General features: G+C 36.1%; 4 protein-coding genes and 1 pseudogene across 6 annotated transcripts; all 5 read right to left on the reverse strand.

Moving 5' to 3' along the window:
* Window positions 1-868: 868 nt before the first annotated feature.
* On the reverse strand, window positions 869-9,265 carry LOC100819099 (prosaposin-like; annotated as a pseudogene).
* LOC100819639 (prosaposin) lies at window positions 5,850-7,862 on the reverse strand. The gene is made up of 3 exons (XM_006604166.2): window positions 7,772-7,862; window positions 7,038-7,183; window positions 5,850-6,095 (listed from the first exon to the last, which is right to left on the reverse strand). Exons 1-3 carry the CDS (start codon window positions 7,860-7,862, stop codon window positions 5,850-5,852), a joined length of 483 nt encoding a protein of 160 aa, XP_006604229.1.
* Window positions 9,266-9,277: 12 nt separating the features above from the next.
* LOC100820173 (3-oxoacyl-[acyl-carrier-protein] synthase 3 A, chloroplastic) lies at window positions 9,278-11,024 on the reverse strand. The gene is made up of 3 exons (XM_014771794.3): window positions 10,035-11,024; window positions 9,576-9,640; window positions 9,278-9,494 (listed from the first exon to the last, which is right to left on the reverse strand). The coding sequence occupies exons 1-3, from the start codon at window positions 10,188-10,190 to the stop codon at window positions 9,353-9,355; spliced, it is 363 nt and encodes a 120-aa protein (XP_014627280.1). The 5' UTR covers window positions 10,191-11,024; the 3' UTR covers window positions 9,278-9,352.
* Window positions 11,025-11,085: 61 nt separating this feature from the next.
* Window positions 11,086-14,517, reverse strand: LOC100775257 (elongation factor-like GTPase 1). The gene has a single exon (XM_041012482.1). The coding sequence runs from the start codon at window positions 14,322-14,324 to the stop codon at window positions 11,256-11,258; it is 3,069 nt and encodes a 1,022-aa protein (XP_040868416.1). The 5' UTR covers window positions 14,325-14,517; the 3' UTR covers window positions 11,086-11,255.
* Window positions 14,518-16,454: 1,937 nt separating this feature from the next.
* Window positions 16,455-21,418, reverse strand: LOC100775800 (WEB family protein At2g38370). Of its 3 annotated transcripts, none has more exons than XM_026126977.2 (2): window positions 19,742-21,418; window positions 16,455-18,160 (listed from the first exon to the last, which is right to left on the reverse strand). In XM_026126977.2, exon 2 carries the CDS (start codon window positions 17,536-17,538, stop codon window positions 16,738-16,740), a length of 801 nt encoding a protein of 266 aa, XP_025982762.1. In that variant the 5' UTR covers window positions 17,539-18,160; window positions 19,742-21,418; the 3' UTR covers window positions 16,455-16,737. The 3 variants fall into 3 exon arrangements, with proteins under 3 accessions (XP_025982762.1, XP_025982763.1, XP_040868417.1); XM_026126978.2 differs by having other exon boundaries at window positions 16,455-18,163; XM_041012483.1 differs by lacking the exon at window positions 19,742-21,418 and adding an exon at window positions 19,605-19,648.
* Window positions 21,419-21,507: the final 89 nt, after the last annotated feature.

Below are 21,507 nucleotides of genomic sequence, written 5' to 3' on the forward strand. Positions count from 1 at the left end.
ATGATTAAAATTTATTGAAAACTTTAAAAGTATGAATATACTTTATTAAGTAAGAAGCAAGACTCACAAAATTTGGTTATTTACAATAAATTTCAATCAATAATAATAAAGAGTGCGTTACATACAAAATTATTTGATACTAAGATTATTAGTATCCATGATCTTGACTAATATTTATATGAAAACATATTCAAGTTTTATAATTTACCAAAAAAATTTTAAAAAATATAATTATATGTCATGCAGAAATTAATCGAGACTATGATCATATCAGACCATCTAATAATTTCTTGTTACAAAGAGTGTTGTTAATACTTCTTTTTGTTAGAATACCAATTTTTTTTAATGGCAGTGACGATCGAGCAAATAAATTGGAAACAAACAAACGAATGAATTAAGAAACTAGCTATGATGGACATAGACAGGGTAAAGGTGTTGGAATTGAAAGCAGTGTGAAATGAAGGGAAAAAAGAGTTGAGCTTTTACTGCAGTAATGGGAAATTCATACTGAAACAGGTAGAGCAACATGCTTCCAGACTGAAGAAATGCAAAGAACACAACAACTTATCATTTAGGAATTTCACAATTCATGAGTAGATATTTCAAAGCAGAAGCGCACATGGATAAAAGGAATTTAGTTCCTCTTAGAGAAAGTGTGCAAATTAAGAAAGGGAGATATATTTAGTTACCCTTAATTTAATGTGAATTAAATTTATGCAGCACTTTAATTCAAATACAAAAAGGTAGACGCATTGTTAATCTCTAACTTTACACATCTTACTCTTAATTTACCAACCCCAAATAAAAGCATTCAGAATTTTAACATAGATACCATAAAATCCAGATTTTCTTTTTAAGGATCTGCATGTAAACATTCAAATATGTATTGACAAATTATTAAACAAACTTGAGTATCACAATCACTACATAGGAAGACTTGACTTTTCTAATGACCTATAGACACATAATTAGATAGTATTAAAAACTTGACACTGATAATGTATAGAATTTGTACTCTCCCTCTCCCTCATTGTGTTGTTATATATATGGCAATCTTCTGCAGCAAGTACACCACAAATCTGTTAGAACGTTGTTTCCATAAGAATCTGAAAGAAAGGTTTGCTGGCCAGCCACTGTTGAAGATTTGCATGGCATATATGGCAGCCCATATATCTGTGCTCTCCAGGAATTTCTCTGCATTGTCAAAAACCAATGGTCCATACTCCAAAACCATTCTCTTGCACTGCAAACAATTTGGAAGATAAATAAAAAATCAAAATCAAAATGGGATTAGGAAGATTATGCTATTGTGCACTTTCTACACAACACTACATATTGCCCTTCATAATGTACAATAACATATAGGCAATCCAGATCCTGTAATAACTATCCTTGATTCAGAAAATCCTTCCTCCAAGTATCAGAAGATAATTGTTGTGAGTTTGTTTCTGTAGGAGGTGCAATGACCATCCAAAAAAATTTCACACTAGAGTCAGTTATTGATGTTAAGGAGGCTGCCAAGTGACCCAAGTCCATGAAATTATCATTGCAAGGAAATTACCGTGGTTCCAAGCATGATAGTTTCCAATTTGGTCACTAGGATAGAATTTGAAAATTGAAGCTTCATATGACTGAATATGAACTGAGGAGAATGGATGAATTTGCCAGATTTTTCTCACCTTATTTGCATACTTCTCCACTGAATTACACACCTTCAGTGATGTCTCAATTATCTCTAGCTGACATTTCAAAATAAATGGTTGGAGATATATTCAACAAAGGATAATCTAAACCAAGCAGGGGCAGTAGTAGGTTTAGAATATTGGAGGGGTCAAAGCAAAAATAGTAGAGGACTTTTATTCAAAGTTTTTTAGTAACAGTGTAGAACCAGAAACTATCGAGAAAGTTTGCCCATATCAGGAAAGATGCAGTACAATATCACGCCACAATGCCACACTTCATTGGAGTAACAGAAAGATGAAATTACTTACCTTAGTGTCACTATCTTTCAACTTAGCCAATAGAGTTGAAACAGTAACTTTGCAAAACCCACTGGTATCTTCTTGAACTAGCAAGGAAATATATGTAACGAGCTGACAGAGATTGACCTTGTGGCAGAATTCTCCAGGCTGGATTGTAACTATTTCTAAGAAGAAAAGAGGAGCATAATAGTCCACCAAAGTAATGCACTGTGCAATACAGAAGAAGCAGATGAATTCATACAGGATCTCATAAATTGTGATTCATTCAGTTATGCTTCCTTAGAAGTCTAAAATGTATTGATGGTTGTTTGACCAGGTGAACTTTCACAAGTTTCACCAAGTTAGTTCATTGGACATCAAAAGTTCAAAACTTTGCTCGGTTAATCTTTATACGACAAGTTATTATAAGTTTCATATAGACCATCATGCATTGAGATTGAAGAGGGTGCCAAGAATGCTGTTTAAACATCAGAGAGAGTAGTAGGAAATTAAAGTTGATTTTTACAACATCTGAGAACAATTGCAGCATCTAAACCAGAACAATAAGAGATCCAGAAAATGACCAACCTTCTGCTTAAAAGAGGAAGTTTGGTGGCAAGTGTTGAGCAGGATGTCAATGATCTCTTGCTGGGTCTTGTTTTCATTCAGATAATCAAGTACCTTAGTAGAATATTCTTCACAAAGTGCACACGCATCTGGTTTTCTGCTTAGTTCTGCAATTTGAAGATAGGTCAACAAGATATTTACACCGCATTTGCATTTCAAACTATATCTAACAGAAAATTATTCAAAGTTTCAAGGATACACTTGATGTTCAATCAACCCACATTTGCATCAGTGGACTAATGAAAAGTAGAAAGCCTTTCAAATTGACTAGTATTTTTGACAAAATTGGCACCATTAGTATTAAACTTAAGAAGAGTGTTTAAGTTAAAATTCTTCACTTCATCCTTCACCTACACTATAGCATGTCATCTAAAGAAAAAAGGTTTCTGATAAAATTGAAACTCATTAAGTTTACATGGTTGAACTATAATACCATTACTTCAATACTCCTTCCCATTCTCGTGTCACTTATCTCACCTCAATAATTTCTAACTATAAACTTTTCGAACCACCCTTAATTTTAATCTGATCTTACTTTTGACAATTGACTAGTGGCCAATGCCAACATTTTTCTAAGAGTTGGTGGGTATAATCTATGCATAACCAACCTGCCACTCCTCAAATTTTTCACGTTCACCAAACAGACTAAAAATGGGGGACTGAAAATGTCATGTACAATACATGCTTCTTCCACTCTATTGACTTCCTAAGCAGGATAGCAAAAATCAAAGAAAGACAAAAATGAAATTAGTTAATGATGTTATCAGAAGTGTCAGAGTTTGCTGTATTACTGCTTAATAGATCAGGGTTAGCCAGTTCTCTAGCATCACAAGCCCATGCAGCACCCAATACAACAAGAAACAAGAGTCCCATTCTCCCCTCCATGGTTCCTATAACAAAAATTTTTTTTTTAGCATGACAACTTCAATCAGGGAAAAGATAGAATTTAATTAAAATTTCAGGGCTATGATGTTCCAATTTCCAAACATTTATTAAAGGAAATAAGAATTGACTGAAGGGCATTAATCAAATATGATTTACTCAGACAAAAAGATGAACACACAGAAGCAGAGATATATACTCAGACACCGTATATTTTGATGATGTCAAACTCTTAAATCACCTAATGCACTTCAAAAGTTACATGGCACAATTCTTGATTGAGTTGATATAATCAAACTAAAAAACTTGCAACTCAGTTCATGCTCCCCCTAGAAAAGAAAATCTGGTTGAGAAAATTATGTCAGCAATGATAAACCATTAAACCAATGATCAAAAGTGAAAAAGAACCAGAAAAAACAGAATCTGGCTGAAGTGCTGAACCATGATGTCTTCCAACACAGATTATAGAAACTGAAGTAGTAGCAACTAGCAAGGCCAATTAAGATAACAACATGCAATAGTTGAATGCCTCACATGATATGGGGGGAAAAAAGACCAGTGGGATAATATTTAATTTTGAGGATTAGTGGGTGGCAAGTAAAGAGAAAAAAAATACTATTTTTCTGAGTGGTTTTCATTGGAAGCAACATAAACAAGGAATGAAGAGAAGAAAGACTATTACTTTATTTTATTTTTCTTGAAAAGAAATGATGAGAAGAATGGAAATGAGGTGGCAGTGATTCCTTGCTGGAACTTGGGAGTGTCGTGTTGGTTGGTGCAAGGAATGGTTCAGAATCAAGGAGGGTGGGTCTAGCTTTGTTTGATGAACAAATCAAGATGCTTAATCTGTGAGGTTGTCTCTCCCAAAAGTAAAATCTGATAAAGACTTTACCGAGATAACCGAAAAAGTGAAAAGAAACACCATCAATATTGGTCTTAACCCTTAAGCAATAAAAGAACATTTTGTCTACTTCTTAACATAAGATCATGATCAAGTTGTTATGTCTTCACTGACCCACTGTCAATCAAAATGTTTGAATTTCTGAGATCAAAACTTGGTGTGTTTAGGACATTTGATGTGAAGTCAAACTGTTGCTAAGTCAAATGTTCTAAATATCTACTGTTGTTTGGTGATAGGTTATTTTTCATTTGCTCTTCAGTTTATGATTGTGGATTATTTTTTAGGTCAAGATTTTAGTGGGTGGTCATTAGGATTTACAATTATTTGCTAAGTTTGAACAAGCGTGTAATGTTATCAATGAGAATACAGTAGTTTATCTTTCGTCTATTTTGCCAAAGTAAAAAAATTGTTTTCTTTTCTTGTTCAATTTCACAACTATCAAAGGAATTTAGTTTCTCTAAAATGATAAAGTGTGTGAATTAAAAAAAGTAAAGATCTACATTTATCTTTTATTTAAAATGAATTAAACTTATGGTATATTTTAAATTGATGGAGAAGTGATAAGATTGACTTGATCATAAAAAAAGAGAAAGAAAGCAGAAAATTACTGTAGATTTAATTCCCCAGCCATTTGTCAGATAAGAAAAATTAAATCAAAGGTGATCACGTCCTTATTTTCTCACTTTACAGATCTTCACAATTTATATTTGGCAGCCCCATGATAAAAGTATTCAGAATGTTAACATCCAATTATGTATTGACAAATAATTAAACAAGCATGAGTATCACAGCCACTACGTAGAAAGTTTCAACCTTTTTAATGGTGTGCTGACACATAATTAGAAACTTAGATAGTATTAAGAATTTTACACTGATAATATATTGAATTTGTACTCTCCCTCCCCCTTATTACATTGAATATATGGCAATCTTTTTCAGCCAACAAGTGAAGCATAAATCTTGTAGAGCTTTGTTTCTATAATTAAGAGACTGAAAGAAATGCTTGCTGTCCAGCTACATCTGAAGATCTGCAGGAATGTATTATAGTGCATATATCTGTCGTCTCTAGGATTTTCTCTGCATGGTAAAAAATCTAAACCAAGCAGGGGTAGTACTAGGATTACGATACTAGAGTGGTCAAAGTAAAGATTGTGTTTTAAGAGAACAAAGATGGTAGAAATCCACATATTACATATATTTTTCCTTTTTTTCCACTCATATATAAAATGAAATATTGTGTATATACATCCATATGCTCCTACCCCTGAACATTATAACAAGATTCCTTTTTGATTTGATTGAAACCATAAAAGAAAGTCTAATTTGCAATCAAAATATCCATACAATCATTTTAAAACTGTGGAAGTAATTCAAGTATGAAACAACCATCAAAGTTTTGTGGTAGATGAAAGCCGTGTAGAAGTAAAAACTATAGAAAAAGTTTCTTCACATCCGGACAGACGAAGTAAAATTTCACCTCACAGTGCAACACTTAATTGGAGTAGCAGAAACATGAGATGATTTACCTTAGTATCAGTCTCCTTCAACTTTTCCAATAGAGTTGAAACAGTATCTTGGCAAAACTCACAGCTATCATCTTGAACTTTCAAGCCAATATATGCAATGTTCTGACAGAGATTGACCTTGTGGCAGAATTCTCCAGGCTGAATTGTAGCTACTTCAGAGAAGAAAAGAGGAGCATAAAAGTCCACCAAAGCAACACACTGTTTAATACAGAAGAAACAGGTATGTTGTTTAAACATTAGAGACCATAGTGGGAAATTAAAACTTTATTTTCAGGAAGGGAGACCCAACAGGCAAATATTCGGCACACAGTGCTCACAATTTGATATGGGAGGAAACAGCAGAAGGAAGTCAGGAGGAATGCTTTGCGGAGTTATGGAAAATAAAGATACCAACTAAAATTGCGGTATTTGCCTGGAGGTTACTTAGAGACAGATTGCCTACAAGACAAAATTTACAGAGGAGACAGGTGCAGATCATTGATATGTCATGTCCTTTCCGCAGAAGTAAGGAGGAGGATGCAGCCCACTTATTCATCCATTGTAGCAAAATTCAACCTATTTGGTGGGAATCCATGTCATGACTGAATATCAAAGGTGCCTTCCCGCAAACTCCAAAGCAACATTTCCTTCAACACACATATCTCCTGGCAGAAGGCATAAGGATCAAAAGATGGCAGTACTGGTGGCTGGCTTTAACTTGGTCTATATGGCAACTCAGAAATAGAATATTGTTCTCAAATGCAACTTTTAATGGCAACAAACTGTTTGAAGATGCAACATTCCTACTTTGGACTTGGCTCAGAGGCTTGGAGAAAGATTTCTCAATCCACTTTAATCAATGGTCAAGTAACATCAGACATGGTTTTCTTTATCAGCAGAGGATAGAATGAATAGGATAGCAGCAGGAGTAGATTCTAAAATGTAGCCATTGTGCGGTTCCTATTCAGACTATGTTAGTCTGATTTGAGGAACCATTTGAATGGTCTTTCTTAATTATGTAATTTAGTACCTCTGGTACTCCAATTTATATATATATATATATTATTTTTGCTGATAAAAAAAAAAACTTTATTTTCACAACAACTTAGAACAACTAGAGTATCTAAACCACAACACAAGAGATCCAAAAGGATGACCAACCTTCTGCATGAAAGAGGGAAGCTGGTGGCAAGTGTTGTGCAGGATATTAATGATCTCTGTCTCGGTCTTGTTTTCATGTAGATAATCAAGTGCCTTGGTAATATATTCCTCACAAAGTGCACACACATCCGGTTTTATGCTTAGTTCTACAATTTGAAGATAGGTCAACAAAATTACTTATGTCACATTTATATTTTAAACGATATTTAACAGAAAATCATTCAAAGCAAAGTTCCAAAGATTTGAACAAAATGTCATCTTTGATAAAAAAAAAAGCTTTTGATAAAATTGAAAATTATTAGTCATGCTTAGAAGAAGAAATGACATATTAATGTTAGACCAGGTGCTTCAATCCCATCATGGGAAGAGCCTCTGGAAAATGGTCAGAGCAATTCAATCAACATTGTCTGATTTGAGATTACACAAAATTGGTAAACCTCAATGATTCCAAAATCCAAACTATAAACTTTTCAAACCACCCTTTATTTTAGTCTGATCTTTTGACAATTGACTAGTTGTCAATACCTTCATTTTTTTTAATTGTTCATAGGTAAAATCTATGCATAAATAACCTACTACTACTTAAATTTTTCACATTCACCAAAACATATTAATAAATGGGGGTCTGAAATTTTAAAATATCAAGTACAATACATGCCTCTACTCTACTGTCTTCCTAAGCAGGATAATAAAAAGCAAAGAAAGGCATGAATGAAATTAGTGAGCAATGTTACCGGAAGTGCCAGAGTTAGTCAGTTCCTTTGAATCACATGCCCAAGCAGCACCTAATACAACAAGAAACAAGAGTCCCGTTCTCCCTTCCATGGTTTCTACACCAAAATAATTATTTTTAATGACAACTTCCATCAGGAAAAAAAGATAGAAATTAATCAAAATTTCAGGGCTATTAGAAACCACAAAGATAAAGATCTGACATTCCAAACATTTGTTAAATGAAATAAGAATTGATTGAAGGGCATATCAAAATATGATGCCATTTTGATAGAACAACAACATCAATTAAATATAATTTACTCAGACACTCTCTTATCACACTTGTAAAAATATATACCATATTGGTTTTTAGCACAAAGTTGGACACAACCCAAAAAAAGGCATATTAAGAGTTAAGACCATTTATTTTAATGATCTCAAACTCTTAGATCACCTTATGTACTTCAAAAGTAACATGGCGCAACTGAGTTGATATAATCAAAGCCAAAAAAAAAACATGCAATTCAGTTTATGCTCCCCCCAGAAATGAAAATCCCAGTTGAGAATGATTTTGTCAGCAATGATAAATCATAAACCAACGACGCAAACTAAAAAAGAACCAGAAAAAAAAATCTGGCTGAACCATAATGTCATCCAACACAGAACCTTAATTGATTTGATATAATCAAGCAAACAAAAAACATGTAATTCAGTTCATGCTCCCCCAGAAAAGAAAATCCCAGTTGAGAATAACTTTGTCAGCAATAACCAACGATCAAAACTGAAAAAGAACCAGAAAAAACAGAATCAAGCTGAACCATGATGTCATCCAACATGGATAATAGAAATTAGCAAGACCAATTAACATAACAAGCTAACAACAAACAATAGTTGAATAGATCACATGATCAGATGAAAAAAAAAGTTGTTGGAAATGATAAATTTTGAGGATTGGTGGGTGGCAAGCAAAGAGAAAAAAGAACACTACTTTTCTGAGTGTATGTAACATCACCTTTATACAAGATATTATGAAGTATGCCATGCAATTCCCAAGTTAACTAAAATGATATTCTGTTTTCAATACAACATGCATGTAACATCACCTTTCTACAAGCTAATGAATTGTTTTCAATATAAATGATATTTTACATTCTTTTTACTAGAAAACAAACATACAAATGAACTTGATACCAACAAGTTGAGCAAGTAAATGATAACACAACAGCCACCATCTGTCCATCTAGGGTGCCAAAATAAAAATGCAAAATGTATAGCAAATCCACTTTGTCCACCTATTTGAAGAAATCATAGCAAGTTGCAATAGTGATTCAACCAATAGATATTACCTATCCCCTAAGTTATCATCACATTTGCTATAAGCATCAACAATGCTGTGAAGAGTTAGTATGGGCAACAGATGAAGGAATTGGTTCATTCATCAGTATTACTCCCAGCATAAATTTTCAACAAGTATATTGGTAAAAAGCTTGAATTTTATTTTATAGATCATTTCGGCTTACCTGATGGAGAAGTAGCCAATCAATGCTAGATGCAGGGAGACCAGCCTTTTGAAGGGCAGATTCAATTGACTGTGGTACACATCATACAGCAAAGCGAAAGACTTCTTTGCCATTCATTTGAATGCATGAATATGAGGACTGCTTGGGAGGAAAGCCAACCACAGAACCATTTGAATCCAATGCATTATTTGACTTGTTTGCTTTAATGGAAGCATTCAAGTGCCTACATGAAGAGTTAGTTCTTAATTACATAGCTTACAGGAAGAAGATAACAACTCTTTTGAATGATATGAGAAGCACAAACCTTTGACCACTGCCATCACTATGCAAATCAAAACCAAATAAACCATCTTCTTCACTGTTGCAGGCCTGCAATGTAATCATGGTACCAGAGCAATGGCATCAATTTATATCCCTTACCTATAAATGACTTCTCCTTGTCGAATAAAAAATCATCAGTTCATTGTCATTCTTAAGCAACAATAAAATCTAGAGAAAACCTAGGGACAGCAGGCTTCCTCTCAGAATATATTTAATATTATATTTGCAACTTTGAACTGTAATTTAAAGGATGAGGACAACAGTTTGAAAATCTTTATCATCTTAAATTTTAAAAAGATTCTCAAAACCTTGCTTTCATCTTAAACAAAGATAAGACAAAAATAACCAACAAAACTAATTGTAATAGCCAAGAAACAAGATCCAAATTGCTAACTGACATTTGCTACCAATGTTGAACAATGCCTGGAAGATATACAATTACCTGTACTAGTACAGCACCAGCAGCATCCCCAAAAAGAATACAGGTCCCTCTGTCTGTCCAATCAACATATCGTGAAAGAGCATCCGCCCCAATTACTAGAACATTATTAAACCCACCTCCTGAACTCACACAATAAAGGGCAATGATTTTCACCATATTTAGGAATTATCAAGCCAACAAAAATAACCAATGTCATGGCCAGCAGGGCCAGCAATGTCAGGGTGGCAGCGCTTCTGAAGAGAGCAATACGCGACTTTGACTTGAGACTGATCACAGGAGTTGTCAATGCCCAGAAGGTCATACAAGTCAAAGTCCATCTGATGATGATGATGCCTTGCATGTGAGAGTGGAAGTGGAGGCATTAGACTTAGAGAAACACTTGTGGAGGTTTGAAGGGTGAAATCCCAGTGGGTTTTTGATGATGTAGGAAGGAAGACATGCAGATGCAACAGTGGCCATGTTGTTGATGATGGAATAATGAGTGTGAGAGGAAGAAGGTAAGGGAAAAGGATAAGACATCATCGTATCATATGGTAGAGTTTGATCACGTACAGCTCCTATATAATTCTATGACCCACAACACAACAATGATGCAAGATATTTTGCTTTCTCCCATCACTTTTCCTGAAAACGACGCAAGATACTTGTGCTAGCTAGCTTGCTCAACTATATGTTCTAAAATTGGTTGGCAATTTGTCTCAACTTCTAGTTCCATATCCAAAAACACAAGGAATCAACTCAACACTATACAAATGCACCCCATTCGGCAACATCATAAAGCTATGACAATATAGTTTTGACATTTAATACAAGAAAACCATGGAAATTCAACAAAGAAATCAGAATTCACAACTAGCAGAAATTTTATAATTGTGATGAAGGTGAAGAAGAATGTATAGTGGTCAAATAGTGCCTGCCTTCAAAGGCTTTGAAACAGATTGTCAGAAGAGAGCAAAACAGATTGAAACAGATGCATGGTTAGTATTGTTACAGTTACAAAGAAAAAGTTTCATCTTCCAAAACATATAAGAAACTTGAAATCATACACAGATTGAAATGAGACAATATAGATTACTCAAAATATAATTTCAAACTTTGGTGAAGCTATATAAAAATAAACTCATGCTGAAAAATTGTTCCTAATGGTACAATAAATGAAGTATGACCTACAAACACATTCAACAACTACATGTTCTCTTCACAGCTAAGGAATGAAAAGTATCAGACTTTACGAGCCAGTGTCCTCTGCTTTGTTCCATGCTGCACTACCTTTTCCTCCACAGGAAGGCCCTTACGCCGTCTGACTGCATTAATCAATTTTCTTGCCGTATTTGGAAGAACACTAGAACCATCTCCAAACTCTTCAATTTCCTCTTCCGTTTTAGGTACAAAGAAAGGATCCTCAGGAAGTGCTTCCCAGTGGCTAAGGACAAGAAGTGCACTTGCGGCACCAGAAGTCCACCTTCTAAGCTCATCCGCAAAACCAAAGCTCTCAGAAACAGGAAGATACGCATGCACAGTGAAGAAAGGGGAACCTTCTTGCATCTCTTCCTTCAATACTCGGGCCCGTCTTCGGGAAAGTACAGCATACATGGGACCCAAATATTCAGTAGGTGTATTCAATTCACAAAAATACATTGCTTCCACCAGCCGTGGTTTATTCTGAACCACAGCTGCTCTACAAGCATCTTTGACAGTTGCAATTACCTGCCCTGCAAATATGCCGTACTGCTCCGATTGTTGGTGCGTTTCAGATTCATCATGCTGTCCTGGAAATGGAGATAACCGTGCCTCAACGACAAATGCCAAACCCCACATAGGTTCATCACACAAGGGTCCAGCTGAAGTGGCCAATTGGAAACCAGATATAACACTACTCTCAAGGTGCTCAGCATCCATGTATAAAGCTGAGTTTGCATTTGAAGACGTCTCATCAACTGAGTCATTGATACTAGAATCGGCCACAAAGCCCAGCCTTTCTGATATGCGAGGAGAACCACGTATTAAGACAGAGCTATTGGTGCTTTGTGCTTTAATATCAGGAGTAAAGAGAAGGTTCGGACCAATTTGCCTTGGTCCAAGTGCCCATATCCTCCTCAAAATCTTTAGCCACTTCAATTTACATTTCTCAGCATGGTCCTTGTCATTTTCATTCCTGCTCAAAATATCACCCTCCACTGCATCCAATATGCGTTTTTTTAGCACTTCAACTGGGTTATCGTTTTCAAGAATACTCGGTCTTTGCCCCGACTTTACTCCAATAATATCTCCAAGTAAATCAGAGCTTTCATCGAGCACCTTCGTCAAAGAAGGTAGAAGTTTCATCACCTGCACCCGAACAACACATCTTCCATTGGGTGTTGTTTTTTCAACATAATCTGATGATCTCCTGCTAAGAACTTTCAAATTTTCCATCACGTTCAATACGTCTCCCTCAATGGTTTCTTTGTAGGACACGAGAGGCGGAGAGACCTCCAAGCTTACCTTGGCAAACCTCTCCTTTAAATCCTTTATGCATCTCTCAAGATGAACTTCCCCAGCAGCAGCAAGAACATGCTCTCCCCTTCCAGACACGGTGACCTCAACAAACGGATCTGCTCGATTCAAAAGCCTCAAGCCTTTGAGCAATGCACCCACATCAGCAGGATCAGACGGCTCAATTGCAACTCTCAAAGTTGGAGCAACTTGGAATGCCATACTCGAAAAAGGCCAACAGTTCTTAGTAGAAGAAAGAGTAGCACTCTTCAATATATGCTGCCCAAGGCCTGCAATGGCAACAATATTCCCAGCCCTGGCAGATGTCACTACTTTCAACCCTTGCCCCATCATCAAATACAGGGATTTCAACTCAGCCTCCTGAATATGCTTCTGCATCGACTCCCCTTTCACCGGATCATACAATGCAGAAAGCACAAAAATTCTCTGCCCAGCATGCAAAACCCCACTAAAAATCCTAGCAAACGCCAAAAAACACTCATCCGACTCACTCTCTCCTTCATCACCATAACCATTGCCAACCTCCACCCTGTGTCCAGGCAGCATCTTAACCGGAACAGCAAACATCTTGGACACAAAAGCCACACAAGGAGCCTCGTCCCGACAATCACACTCCTCCACCGAATTCCTCGCCAACTCCGCCTCCTCCACCAAACCCTCAACCCCCTCCACATCCCCAATAACCTCCTTCTTGGGAATCAACCTGGATATCCTAAATGCCTGCGCCGTCACCGGGTCCGGCAAACACCTAACCACCATGGACAAAACCGCCTCCGAAAGCGGAAGCCAGCGGCTCATAACCGCCTGCAGCACAACCTTGACATCCTTGTTCTGCAGCTCCCGCTGCGGCACCGACAAACTAAAGGTCCTAATAACCTTCTCCACCAGCCCCTTATCCCCTTCCAAGGCCCCCTGATACACCTGCCACAAGGGCTCCAACACAAACTGAACAAACATAGGCTTCTTATTCCCCCCAACCCCTTTCTTCCCAACAATCATCTTCGTCTTAGGGTTATAATACCTCTGTCCCCACAACGCCCTCAGCAAGGCATTCACACTCGCCCCAAGCTTAGAAGCATAAATCTCCGCAAACTCACGAATCCCAAATCCCCAACCATCTAAAGCGCATGCGAATATAACATTACCTTTCTGCGGCTGAAAAACATCCTCGTTATCATCGTAGTCCTCGAGGGTCTCGCCGGTGGTGGTGCCGTTGCCGGTTCCGGCGAGGAGGGAATCCACGTCGGTGAGATACTTTTCGGATTTATAAGCGCTGACTATTCCGTTGACCTCGTGAACGATTCGTAAGAGGCGCGTGTAGGCCTCAGAGGGGGTAAGTTTGAGCTCGGTGATTAAGCGGTCGAGTTTGTTGAGGACGAGGCAGGGGGTGAGGCGCTCGATCCAGCACTGGCGGAGGACGGCGTGGGTCTGGATGTGGACGCCTTCGACGGCGTCGACGAGGAGGAGGGCGCCGTCGCTGAGTCGGGCGGCGGTGGAGACCTCGCTGCAGAAGTCGATGTGGCCGGGGGAGTCGATGAGGTTCACCGCGTAGCGGCCGGCATAGCGGAGGAGGATGGAGGAGCTCTTCATCGTGATGGCGCGGCGCTGCTCCTCGTCCAGGTAGTCCATGAAGCGGACGCGGCCGGCGAGCTTTGGGTGGACGACGCCGCCGCCCGCGGCGGCGATGAGGTGGTCGGCGAGGGTGGTCTTGCCGTGGTCGACGTGCGCTAGGATGCAGATGTTGCGGATGAGATCCCTCTCGTTGTCGATGCAATTGGAACTTTCCTCCTCCATTTTTCGAATCTCAAAACGCAGAAGCAGTAGAGAGCGGGATTAATGTGTATACGATTTGGAGGAAGAAGAAGAAGGTCACTCAGCAAAAACGCCTACTCTATCTTTTTGGAAAATAGAAAATTCATACGATCTTGCCTGATACGTTAATATGCAAACTAAGGTAATTCCCTAATTCGAAACAAATAAAGAACCATTCAATATGATGACTATAAGCTGTTTTAATAAGTTTTTAATTTGTTTAATAATTGAAAAACTTATTGATGATTTGGTAAGTAAACATTTTTTTTAATAATTTTTAACGTTTCTTAAAATGTTTAATATTTTTTAAAACGCATACTTCTAATTTTTTATATTTTTTCCCTTTTATCCTTGACATATTTATTTATTTTCTTTGCTATTTTTTTAAAACAAATAATGTATTATTTTTATTATTATTTTTAATTTTTTAGTTATTTTGACATTAAGTTTTATCAAATATTTTTAATTTAATAATTTCATTTTTTTAGTTATCAACTAAATTTTGAGTTTCTAACTAGTTTTTCAATTATTTTCGCTAAAAGATCGGCAATGTCGATGAAAAAATCCATAGGAAACGCATGAAAAAACGCTGGATGGAATTAATATAACATATTATCAAAAAGCTTAAAAGGCAGTAATTTGTTTTATACTATACAGAGAAGAGAGAACAAATTTATGTACTTTTACGGCATAAGTTTAAACATATTTTAGCACGGAAATCAAAAAATATGAAAAGAAGTTAATCATGTAATTACTAAAATTAAAAAATATATATAATTATTTTAATACTACTGGTCAAAATATATTAAAAAAAAATAGTTTACACATTGTTATTAAAAATTAGTATACTATCAATACATTTGTAATTACTCTAGATATATGACTTTTAAAATATATAATTAAATAACAGCTTTTATAAAATTTAACATTTGGATAATGGTTCCACTTGCTCATCCATGTTTGGATTAGAGGAAAAAATGTAAGTGTCTCCTGTTCTATTTAGATGGTCTGAAAGCATCAGTGAAAGTTATCCAAAAAAGTTGGGATTCCACACATTTGAGTTTCACCTCAAAAATAAAGTGTAAGAGGAATGAAAGTAAACATTAATTTGATGACCTTTTATGCTTCCGAAACTGCAGCTTAGAAATTCTTTGGTGTATCCAGCATTTTTCTTGTGTATTCCACTTATTTTATCTAAAATAAATTATAAAAGATTCAGTATCTAAAAAAATAAATGATACTCAAATATTTTATCTAAAAAATATAATTATATATACAATAAAAATTATAAAATAGTAGAATGTTTTGTTATAAAGTAAAAAAACATTTAAGTAGCATTATATAGATAATTAACCTACTAAATAATAATAATAATTACGATATTATATTAAAAAAATTGTTAAAAGTCATGGATAGTCCCCCAATATTGCAACTCCATGCAAAAGTCAAGATCAAATTTTAGACCTTAGTTAAAAAATTCAGTATCAACAACTTTTGGTCAATGCCACAATAATGAATATAGTTTATTAAATAAATGAAAATTAAAAATAATTAAAGAGGAATTATCTAAAATATCTCTAGTTTGGATGAAAAAAAATGTGTCAAAATCTTTTTTATTATTTTATAAAAGATTCATTATTGTCATATATGATTTTTTTTCAGTACAAGATTGTCCACTTTGTTTGATGCAATATACCTTTGTTAAAACTTATTCAACATGCTTTTTTCAATTTATTTGTTAACTATATACTCTTTTAAGAAGATATTTTTTATTTTTTTATGGTATTAATTATGTTTATTAAATATAATTTCTAATTTAACTAGCTATTTTATAATTTACACTCAATATAGTTTGGGTGAAAAATCTCAGTATTATTGTAACACTAGGCATGTCATCGTCTTTTCATTTCGTTTTAAATCAACTGCTTCACGTTATTATGAGAATGATGCATAATGCACAAGTATCAATCGTAAACAGATAATGGCAACGTCATAAAGACATTACACTCTTACTCTAGCTTTGTATAGAACTGTGTATAAATACAAACAGAGTAAAAACATTATTAAGCAAATAAACTCACTAGAGCCAGCCTAGTAGTAAAAACGTTTGAGTAATTATAACACATCATGCAAGAGGTTAAGAATTCATATGAATCATCTCTATTCTCTACAACAAGCATAGTAAGCAAATGGAAGTGCATACCTAATAACTAGTTAATATACAAGCAGGGACCGAAAGCTAAATAAACACTGTTAAAAAAACAAGATATTCAACCAAGCACAATAAGACAATGAGACAAGGACTGACTTAGAAGATTGAGCAAATTGTTCCAACAATTTATCACCTCAAATTCAGGGTTGGCTTCTTCTTCTGTTTTGACAAAATATGTGAGAATCATGCAAATCCAAATTTCTTTCTCTTGGTAGAAAACAGCTTATGGCCGGTTTCTTTCTCAACTTGTCTGTCAACTGGTCGATCATTGTTCTGTTTGTCAAGCATCTGACCCAGTGGCACATTCTGTTTCATCGAGATTCCTTCTCCGGCTTCAAATTCTTGTGGTTGAAGCAGCTTCCTGCTAAGTATTTGTCCTATTGATAGGGTTGGCTTTACTGGCTTTGCTTCATCATTTACCAGATGCAATCCATTCACATCAAGTAATCGAGGATCTCTCCAATGATGAGACAAACAACAATTTTTGAACTTGGTAGAGTTGTGTATAGAAGAACGCCTTTTTTGACCCTCAGATCGCCAATTCCTTAAAGCCTCTTCAACTGCTACTTTGTCTCTATTCGCAGCTTCTACCCCTTCTAGAGCTTCTTCAAGGGCCTTCTTGCTAGTTTTAACTTCTTCTGTAGCTTCTTCTACCCTTTTCAAAATGTCCATGTTCGACAAACTTGTTTCGTCAACTTCAAGCATAGAACTTGCAACTCTCTTCTTAGATTGTTCCTCTGCATCTCGAGCTTTGCCCGTCAGAGCAGTATACTCTTCAAATGAAAGAGTAACCTGATTTCCTGGTGAACTGTCATGATTAGATAGAACATTAATTTCTGCAAGGGCAAAAGCTTCGGTAGCTCTAGCAGCTTCTTTCATTTTTCTGGCTACAACCAATCTGATCTCAGCAATTCTTATCATCGTTTTTGTCTGTTCAATCTCAGACATTGTTCTCAAAACTTCTGATTTTGCAGATTCTCCCATTCTTTTGAAATTCTCTGCCTCAGAACTCAATCGCTGGAGCTCTCTTGTAATATCTGAAGGGTCATCTGGAGCACCTTTAATTTCAGCATCTTTTTCTATTTGCAGCCTTAACCTGGTTTGGTTTAGCTCTTCCTCAAGAGAAGATATCTTTTAAGTATTTTGAGCTAACCTCTCACGTGTTTTCTCAAGTGAGATTCTTTCCTTCTCTAACCTCTTATTAAGTGATTCAACAGAAGTTCAGACGTCAGCAAGGTCATTAGTAGTTTTAGTTAAATTCAATTTGGCCTGCTTCAATTTCATTAGTATCAACCCAGGAGTAGATGAGGGGTAGGGGATAAAACCTTCCCCGGAAGGTTGAAGAACATTCAATTGATTCACTTGGTTTTCCTTTTCTTCATTCTCATCAACAACTGATTTTTTCATCACATTTTCCCATCTGAAGATTCAAATTTGCTTCAGACTCTTCCTTCTATATCTTTGATTTCAAATCTTCAACAAGCCTTTTGGTACTTTCCAATTCTTTCAATACATCAAGAGTTTCCCTTTCTTTCAAGATAAGTTCTTTCTCCAATAGCATAGCCTGCTCCTCCAGTTTTTCAGCGCCAAGCTCTTCTGCATGGTGCTGCTAACAAAACAAGGGGATGGGGACAAAGTTCACAATTTAGCTCAACCAAATACTTGAAAAAAGAAGTTTAATTCAAAACGAATATTCACACACAATATAAGGTATTATGCCAAGGACAAAATGTAGATACAGTTCATTAGGTGCTTTTGTTGTTTTCCAGTCAAAAGTGAAGTTTTCCCTTCAGAAATCAGCGAAATAAAGGTATGCTGCTTTAAAGATTAACATAGGTTACCGAGGTGAAACTCCAATTCTAATTGGAGAATAATACCAAAGGCACCTAGTCACCTATCCTAAGGAACTACATTTAAGTTTTGTCCTTAAAACACCAAGTGTTTCATTTCAGTTTGATAATTGAGAAAAGTAATTGCACTCAAGAAATAACATGACATTTTTATCTTTTTCCTAGACAACATTCTCCATTTATGAATGACTTAAAACTATAGTTCATTGGGTGCAATTATCACTAATATTGAACAGATACGTAACTTCAAAACACTGTTTGTTTGGAGGAAAATGGAGATGGAGGGAGGAGAGGGATTTTGATGAAAAAATCCTTGTTTGGTTCAGAGGTTTAGAGGGAAGGGAAAATAAGAGACCCCAAATCCCTCCCCAGTCCACTCAAATTTTTGTCTTTCATTCAAAAACAGGGGGCTTATTTTTCCAGTTCCTCCCCTCATTTTCACCAAAACCAAAAGTCCAAAGGTATTATATTATGATTAAGTCATGGTTTCTTCATGATCCTTGATATTGCAGAAAATAGCAGACAAATGAACAAATGCAACTAATGTGGCCACATTTATGGTTAGAGAGCCCAAAATCCTTGCCATCATGCCACAACTGTGGCTGCAGATCATTTGTTAAACTATTAAAAAGTCTCTAAATCTTTTTTTAAACATTGAACCAGGTTTTAAAAAACAGTCTGCAACCACGATTTCAGCTGCAAATTTGGGAGTCTCTGCCACCACAACTACCACAATTGTGGCTGCATTTGTCCACAATGACCTACAATATCAAGGAACGACCACAATTGGCTGCAAAATCAAGGTTTTTAGAATCTCTGAGACGGCAACAACCATAATTATGGCTGCATTTGTTCATAATTTCCTGCAATGTCAAGGAATAACCCAAAATGCAATCTAAAACCTTGACCTTAGAGAGCCTCCTAAATCTTAACCGACGAGGCAAACGTAACATGGAGAAACAACCTAGAATGACAACAAAAACAAACTTTCCACAGTACCATCAAGGAAACATCACAAATGGGTCCATTTACCACCACATATCACTACTATGTATTAAGTACTGACCACACAAACAACAAATAAAAAAACAAAAGAACCCCAGTTCCTCTCATTCCACACAGAAACACAACAAAGACTCCACACAAGTAAAACAACAGAGACACCCTCCCCCCTCAAAATTCCATTAACAAAGGTCCCACCTTTTCCCACTGAAGAAAGAAGCAACAAACGAAATGGTAGCATTTCACCTTGCGGGGTGCTGTTATGCAACAATGCCAAAATCCAATTAGATACATACATATACATACATACATACATATATATATATAGTCTGTACCTCAGAATTAGAAGCCACACACGTATCTTACTGTGAAGGGGTTTCTAATATCCACCCCGAACATTGTAACAGCTTCCTTCACCGATTCAAAAGGCGCTGAAGTATCAATCTCTGTTCTCAAACACTTCTTCTCCGAATCCCGTTCAGATTGATTCGTCGTCGTTTCGACCACGTCAGCGGCTTCCATTTCCATCACCAAACAAACAGAACCAAAAAGCAAAACCAAAACAAAGCAAGCACAGTAACACAGCCTCAATCGTCCTTGCTCGCTAGAATTTGAAGCACGCGATAAAACAACATGAAGTAGAAAACAGAGGTTGAAGGAAAACGACAAGAAGCTACGGGAAAGTGTTTGTGTTGTGTGGTTGGCACACAAATATGTTGTCGTGTCGCTCTCAAGTACTTCGCAACGGCCAGGAATCAGAGTGAGAGTGAGTGAGAGAGGGGGGAAAATCGGAAAAAGAAGTTCTAGTGAACGTTTCAAATTGAATTTCCGCAAATTGACGTCAGCGGGTTATATTTAAAAAGTAATTCCCAAAATGGGTCCATTTTGAAACATTTTCTGTCTGTTTTTGTAAACGTTTGCCCCCCCAAAAAAAGTGATGCTCGAGTCAAGTCAACCATTCTTCATATGGTGGGCAGGGCACTAGTCATTGACCACCCCAAAATTCGTTTGCCCCTCCCTTAATGCTTTCCCATGTTCGTCCCACTCGTCTTCCTCACTCCATCATTTTGGAATCTATGTATCTATATGCTAAAACTATTGATACCCGTTTTTTTGCTTTTCATATATTATTAAAATTTTTATAACAATTTATTTATATAAAAATGTATGTTTTTGTATACCAAATAAAAAATATAATTCTGTTCTTATCCTATATAAAAGCATTATACAGACCTGGATAGTATGGTTAAGTATCTGGCATATAATATAGCCCATTTGAAACCAAAGTTATACTTATATTGTGAAGATGTGATATTTTCTTTACTTTGGCAACTTGAAATAATTTATTCTGCCTAAGTTTAAAGTTTATATTCAATAAATATTTTTCTTATCACGGGGTTAAATATTTTTCTCCTACCCCCTTATACCTTTTCAAATCATGATGTTTTCACTGTTTTTTTTTTTTACCTTTTCTTTATGCATAAAACATTTAACCACACCTGTGACCAAATAATGACATCCTCCGCTCCCTTGGTCTGCACCTTATTGCTTTGCTCTATTGCTCTTCTCTACTCTGCATCATTTGGAGCTGAAGCATGGACCTCGCCCTACATGCTGGTTTCGCCATCCATGATGGCTAAATACAAGGCGATTTGATGGCTGCACATGCACATGGTGGTTTCGCCATCCATGTTGGCTAAATACAGCATGTGGTTGATTTTGCTGACTGTGCTGGCGAAATCACAAGCTGTTTCGCAGACCCTAGTGTTGAAATATGTGTTTCGTCATTCTCTCGGCGAAACGCTTACAAAAGTCTTTCAGAAAATGTTTCAAAACAGACCCATTTTAGAAATTAGTTTCTAAATATAACTCATTGATGTCAATTTGCCACAGAGAGAGAAAATCAAAATCAAATCAAGTAGACAAAAGTGATAAGAACCACAAGAAGCATTTATGGCTGCTTCTAGGGAGAAAAGAAGAGCATCTCTGGAAGAAACGTTGCAACAACTTCGCCATGTCACAAACTCCACTGCTGTAATTGGTTTTATATTATATTATATTATATTATATATATATATATATATATATATATATATATATA

Source organism: Glycine max, chromosome 19, assembly GCF_000004515.6.
Source record: "Glycine max cultivar Williams 82 chromosome 19, Glycine_max_v4.0, whole genome shotgun sequence".
In the NCBI taxonomy this organism is placed as follows: Eukaryota; Viridiplantae; Streptophyta; class Magnoliopsida; order Fabales; family Fabaceae; genus Glycine; species Glycine max.

What these genes read in the sequence shown, in the direction of transcription:
- LOC100819639 (XM_006604166.2), bottom strand. Translation starts at nt 7,862, where the DNA reads ATGGAAGGGAGAACGGGACTCTTGTTTCTTGTTGTATTAGGTGCTGCT. An exon ending in GACTAACTCTGGCACTTCCG is followed by an intron (nt 7,184 to 7,771) that starts GTAACATTGCTC and finishes TTCAAATTGTAG; the next exon opens with AACTAAGCATAAAACCGGAT. An exon ending in TTCCCTCTTTCATGCAGAAG is followed by an intron (nt 6,096 to 7,037) that starts GTTGGTCATCCT and finishes TGTATTAAACAG; the next exon opens with TGTGTTGCTTTGGTGGACTT.
- LOC100820173 (XM_014771794.3), bottom strand. Translation starts at nt 10,190, where the DNA reads ATGGTGAAAATCATTGCCCTTTATTGTGTGAGTTCAGGAGGTGGGTTT. An exon ending in CTGGTGCTGTACTAGTACAG is followed by an intron (nt 9,641 to 10,034) that starts GTAATTGTATAT and finishes ATTACATTGCAG; the next exon opens with GCCTGCAACAGTGAAGAAGA. An exon ending in AGTGATGGCAGTGGTCAAAG is followed by an intron (nt 9,495 to 9,575) that starts GTTTGTGCTTCT and finishes CTCTTCATGTAG; the next exon opens with GCACTTGAATGCTTCCATTA.
- LOC100775257 (XM_041012482.1), bottom strand. Translation starts at nt 14,324, where the DNA reads ATGGAGGAGGAAAGTTCCAATTGCATCGACAACGAGAGGGATCTCATC.
- LOC100775800 (XM_026126977.2), bottom strand. Translation starts at nt 17,538, where the DNA reads ATGGGAGAATCTGCAAAATCAGAAGTTTTGAGAACAATGTCTGAGATT.